The 6,000-nt window shown below is 43.6% G+C and overlaps 1 protein-coding gene across 2 annotated transcripts in view; it reads left to right on the top strand.

Moving 5' to 3' along the window:
- The first annotated feature begins 682 nt into the window (after nucleotides 1–682).
- Nucleotides 683–6,000, top strand: part of NHSL1 (NHS like 1) — a 123,662-nt gene continuing 118,344 nt past the window's right edge. The window contains exon 1 of one of the 2 annotated variants that reach the window (XM_071219699.1): nucleotides 683–1,583. In XM_071219699.1, coding sequence (XP_071075800.1) covers nucleotides 1,382–1,583 — 202 coding nt within the window. In that variant the 5' untranslated portion in view covers nucleotides 683–1,381. The remainder of the gene's footprint in view (nucleotides 1,584–6,000) is intronic. The other variant, XM_024551907.4, reaches the window with a different exon arrangement.

Genomic DNA, 6,000 nt, shown 5'->3' with positions numbered 1-6,000 from the left:
ACACTCCTCAGACCGTGAAATTATGTTGGCCATGGATGAAACGCGGCACCCAGATCTGGCCCAGCCTCTGGCCGTCGGCATTTTGCCTGTCATGATTAAGGGTTTACACAGGAGTCTGGGGACAGAGCCTGCAGCTCATTGCTACTAGCATGGCTCTCAGGTGATGGTTCTCCCTGATAAGATGGCCTTTCAGAGGTGGGGAGGAATGACCTGAGGGTGATGGCTGCCAGGGGGCAAGCCTAAGGGGCCGTCAGCGCCACACTGGCTGCTGGTGGAAGACAGGAGAGGCCACAACAGGTGCAAGAATGGCTGCATTCCTTCCAACTTTGCCGAAAGCCGGGAGTGAGGTAAGACTGCATCCGATTTGGAAGCATGTTGCCTTAGATCGTGACTTTCCTGAATCCACCTAGGGAGGCTGGATGCGCCTATCACTATATATCCTTTGAAAACCCCTTCTCAAAATCCCACTTTCAGAAGCGTGGTCTGATAACAATCAAGTTGTTTTCATCCCGAAGTCTGTAGTCTGTGCAGACTTGCATTTCTGTAGGTTTGCTGGAGTTCAGAAGTTTGAGCTGCCACTGAAGTACGGGCTGTGCAGAGGCGGGGTTTTCGGTCTCCAATGAGGCGCCTCCAGTCCCCGGCAAGCCTATCGTCTTTCACAGGGAGTGCTGGCTCTGTAATCCAAGCAATAGCCACGCAGCCCGTTTTATTGTTTGTGGAGTCCTGTGGATCCCGAGCGGCTCCCAGCTGGGAAAGAGGGAAAGAGGGAAAGAGGGCAAGTGGGCGGTTTAGGATTCTGCGCTGGGCTGCGGCTAGTGAGCTGAACTCTGATTTCTCCTAAGTCACCTGTGCGGGTGAACTCGAAACTGGGCACCTGCGTTGACGCTGCATCTCTTTATCCAGGCTGAGGAGTTCCTTCTGTCTGCCACAGACGGCTGGCTCTCTGCCCTTGCTGGGAAAGATGCCTGGGAGAGGAGTAGGATTACAGGTCGGGATGCTAGGTGCACACCAGAGAGTTGGAGTGCCTTGGTTCTCTTCTTCGCAAAGTCCTGACAAGTATTCCTGAAAGGAACACCCTGCTTGATTTTTAAAATTGTACTTTTATTTATTTTTATTTGTGGGAGGGCCACGGCTACCCCTGATCTAGAAACCAAGTACCACAATGTGGCTGGAGTAAAAAAAAAAATTCTTTTTGTTTTTTTTAACCCCTCATTTTCCTTTTCTTTGTAATTGTGTGCATAAAGCTGTGCCTGACTCTCAACATTGTCTGAATAAGTGGGAAGTCGCAGGCTCGTTGGGAGGACCTGGACCAATTTAAAAATACAAGCTTTTTGTTTGCTGGGCTGTCCTTTGTCTATAGTGGATTTTGATGTGAAAGAAGATGAAAAAGGAAGGCTCTTCAGGTTCCTTCAGACTCAAGTCAAATTCGGGCTCTCTCTCACGTGCCGTAAGTTGGATAAATTTCTCCTCCTTGTCCAGGCAGACAAAGAGGCTGTTTCGCAGTGACGGAGAGCTCTCGGTTTGCGGGCGGCAGGTGGAAGCGGATGATGAAAACTGGACATACAGAACCCAGCCCAGAAAAGGTGACTTGACTCTTTTTGAACTTAAACGTTTTTTTTAGAAGTTTGCCATGTAGAATTCTTTGTTTCTAGTACTGATTGCCCTTCATGATCTTTGGCCTCATTAGGAGTTTTTGGTTGTTTTTGTATTGGGATTCACTGTCATCCATGTGTTTACGTATCTAAAATAAAAGGGCTCTTCCCACTAGATTCAGCTTGAGGTTGTGTCCTTCGGAGGATAAAGTAGCTCTTATTCTTCCGCAGCACACTCTCTCAGCCCATCGGATCTGCATGCTCCTGTGGCTGGTGAAAAGTTCAATGGCAAACCATGATCGCAGAAGGCATCTTCTGCTCTTACAACAATTCGAGGGTGGGACATGGAGCTCTTTTCTGAAACAGTGCACTGAGAAAACTTCGGCAATCGTGGACAGTCCCCTTGCATCTTTTCATAGAAGACTGGTGAATTAGATGAATGCTTGAATTAAACAGGTGTTGGTCTGGCAGCAAGGAAAATTAACACACGAAGGAAGGGTTTGGCCAAAAGGAGTTTTTGGATTTCTTTCAAGTTCCTTTTCAGACCAATGTTGGTCTCTGTTTTCAGGTTTAGCATGTTGTGTCTTCAAGTGAGGAAACATATCAGTCCTGGCGGGAGAGAGGGAAATATTTCAGTATTTCTTAACACACCCCTATTTTCTATTTAGAATCGGCGTTCTTCCTCTTAGAATGTTTGCCATAGACTGGATTGTTAAGCTCTAAAACGGTTTCTCCATTGAGTGCTGTGGCAAAGCCCAGCAGGGGGGCGCTATTTAAGTATTACAAAGGAGCCTAGTTCAGACATTCCGCATGATTGTGTTTGCTCTGTGCCTCACGTTTTCCCCGTGCCTAAAGAAACCGTGCTGGAGTCTTTCAGGGACCCGCTCGTTCCCTTCTCCGGGGAAACAAAGCTGCCGGAATATGAGAGAATAAGCTAAGTTAAATATGTACAGTAATTATACTCCATGGACCGAGACTCAAACCCATCCCTACTTCCTGGACCATGTGTGCTAAGTCATTTGTTCTTGTCCGTTCAACTGTGGTACAAGGGCAACTAGTTAATGCTCCTTGAAGATGACAGTTGTGTATCGTGTAAGGGAGGCGGTCAGCAGTGGGCTGCCTGATCCTGAACCTGAAAGTGCAGGTTCTCAGCTCAGATGCTGTGTAATTGCCAGGCGTAGACAAGACATGTGTGCCTTCCATCTGGAGTTGTGTAGTTGAGTAAGTCCATGAACTTTGCTTTTCTAAATCAGGCATAAGCTGTGGTTTGGTAAATGGGTGGGTTACACTGTTTGAAGCAAACACATTTGAAGGGCGGATACAGTAGTGCTGTGGTTGCAAGAGGGTATAGTTTTGATTCCTTTGGACATTGCCAAAGGTTTTTTTTAATTACTTGTTTTGTTTTAAATCAGCCCCTGTCAAGGTTTTGTCGAAGATTGTATACATGAGTATGTGGCTTTGGGATTTCTATCATAGATGCTTTATCTCAGTTAACATTAATGGGGCAGAGACTGTGAATTTGCATGTGTTCATTTTAGTTGGGACATGAAACAAATATTGTACAGTTGACTTGCGAAAAATAAAGAAGTCGTTGTAAGGAACAGGGGTGACTTGTAAAGGGAAGGGAGGACTTGTTTATGCAATAATATAAAAGATTATTCCTTTTCTCCCTTAGTGTAACAGGGGACACAGCAGCCACATGAGGAGAAATGGAAGCATAATACAGTGTGTAAATTTATGAGGTCCTTAGAAATTATTGGGCAGATAATATTATCATTTTTGAGGTATGGAGTTGGGGGAAATTGTTAAAAAAAACCTGCCTATAGATTCACATTCATGATACTGTATTCTATTTTCACGTTTGTCTCACAAAAGAAAATTGACTCCCAACTCTGACATACTGCCTCAGAGGCCTGTTGTAACAGTTGGTGTTTATTCCGCATAATTCTTTCCTTTGGAGAAATACAGAAATGACATTTGTTTATACTTGCAGATCAAAAGAGGAAAAATCTTTCAGAAAAAGTATGCACGATTGGAGTTTTGTCTTAGCATCAAATGAGCTAAAACTCTAGCAAGAATTAGCAGCCAGGGCTCAGAATGCCCAATGGCCATATTAGCATTTGGTTGCAAGTGAATATGCGTTGAAGACACATTGATCTGATGGGAATTGTGTAGTAGCCTTTCTTCTGTATCTGCATAGACCGCACGCATCTGAACCCACTTTCCTTTCAGCCTACTCGCCACCCCTGTACATCATAGAAACATTGTTCGATTCATATAGGTTTCTGAAAACCTGCTTTCCCTCCTCCCCTCCCCCCCACACACTACCATCAAGCAGTGACAACTAGAGGAAGGACAGTGTAGTTTAACAAGTCGACCTCACTGCAGCAGTTGGTCTCCCCTCTCCCACCCCCGCAGCAACGAGTTCTTTCTCCCTCCCTCCCTCCCACCCTGCCGTCCAGCAGCTGCTGCAAGGCCAGAGCGCTTGCCTGCTCTCTCCCACTGGGTCCAGGTCACATTGCTTTGCACAATTAGCCCACGGAATCTCTGCTGTCAGTGTGGGTGGTATGTTGTGTAAGATTTACAATCATTTTATGAAACAGTTCTTTCAAGTTTTGTTAAAACCAAAGAAGTTCTTTTTATAGTGACTCTCCATGCTGGATTGCTCATCAAAAACCTCAACATAAAGTGTTTAGGGGATTACCCTTATGGGTAGTTAGTACACACGCCTTATAGCTTTACAGTTTAATGTTGTCACTTGTACTCAAGAAGCTAAGGATAAAATTACAGTTCTAGAGACTTCTTTGGAGAAACTTTTTATAAGACTAACATGCTACTCACAGGCATCTTTCCAATTATACTACTTTTCCTGAGCCTCAAAAGTACCGTATTTTGCCATGAATAATGCATACTTTTTGCCCAAATTTTTGAGGGAAGAGTAAGGACGCGTATTGTACATGGGTAGTACTAAGAGCGTGCATTATACATGGGCAGCACTGAAGGTGTGGGTGTGCGTTATACACGGCACAACACTAGAAGATACATACTGATGTGTCAAAGCAATTACAAGTAAACACCTGTCTGTTTTCTTTCATTCCAGCACATGGCAAGTTTCAAAACTCTCTTACATTGACATTTGTGCTCAAGAAGGTAAAAATGAACTGGGTAAACAGCAATGATCAGTTCCTATATTCTTAGTGTGACATGACCCACTATAATAGCAGATGATGTTTTGACTTAGTTAGCCATAAAAATCAAGTGTGGGAATATGTATCCTCTTGGGTGTTAAATTTAGTGAATCATGAGCTATTTTGTTAGGTGCCTGTGTAGTAAAAAAGCAGAGGTCAGTTGTAGATGAGACAACAGTAGCTTTTTGTGTGGAGTTGTGAGAGCAGAGTCCTGAGAACTGTGTGTGGGACACAGAGAAGAGCGTACACACTCTGAAGTAATGGAGTCCATATTCTAATGGAGAGGACATTTAAGGGGGAAGTAAAGAAAAAAGTGGAGGATAATTGTGGAAAACGGCAAAAATGAATGGCTTAAGATGAGAAGGTTGAGGTAAAGACATACTAGCTGGAGCATTTTCCTGTTTTGCATGGTATTTTGGCTGTTAGCATTGGTTTAAACAATATTGAAGCAGCTCCTGCTTTTTTTTTTTAACATTGGGGAAGGTTTTCAAGGGAAACTGGTGGCTAATAGTATTTGTTCTGTGCTCCCCCTATCTTTCTCACTTCCCCTCTCTTGTTAACCAAAACCAGAAGAGGTGGCATAATAATGGAGCATCCTCCCATTGGGCAGAGCGTTCGTTGTATTCTCAGCCCTGTGTTCAGCTGGGCAGAGGCGTGATTGATGGTTGCAGTATTGACAGGTCAGCAGATAGAGAGGGTAATTGACATGCAAAGCCTCGGTTTAAACAATGCTTTCATGCTCTTCTTCTGGACTTTATCATATATATTTGTCACATTACCAAATTTGAGTCATTTGAATTTCAGTTCCTACCCTTCCCACAGACTACAGAAATGGCCAGAACGGCCTTACTAGGGATCAAGGGTAATGGATAATCCATACACAAGATAATCAATTATTGAAGGTGGGATTTGGTTATGTTTAAAGTAACTTCATTCCAATGTCCTCCCTAATAAAATTGTTGCAGAAAACAGGATCCATGTGCATAATTAGATTAGCAATGACTTCAGCTATGACAATGGAGAAAAATGGTGTGGAAGACCCAACACAGCAAGGTCGGCATCCTGCTTCTTTGTAAATAGCTGGGATTCATTTTTACCATAAAATTCTTTCAAATTATGGGAATTAAGAACACTTTCTTCATAGCATTAAAAATACCTACCAAATATTGGTAAATAATGTCAAGGCAGCACCCCAAAGTTGAGAGTAAAACTACATAAAT

Source organism: Desmodus rotundus, chromosome 11, assembly GCF_022682495.2.
Source record: "Desmodus rotundus isolate HL8 chromosome 11, HLdesRot8A.1, whole genome shotgun sequence".
NCBI classification, from domain to species: domain Eukaryota; kingdom Metazoa; phylum Chordata; class Mammalia; order Chiroptera; family Phyllostomidae; genus Desmodus; species Desmodus rotundus.
Note: the sequence above shows the minus strand (reverse complement) of the source record. Positions and strands in the feature narration are given on the sequence as shown.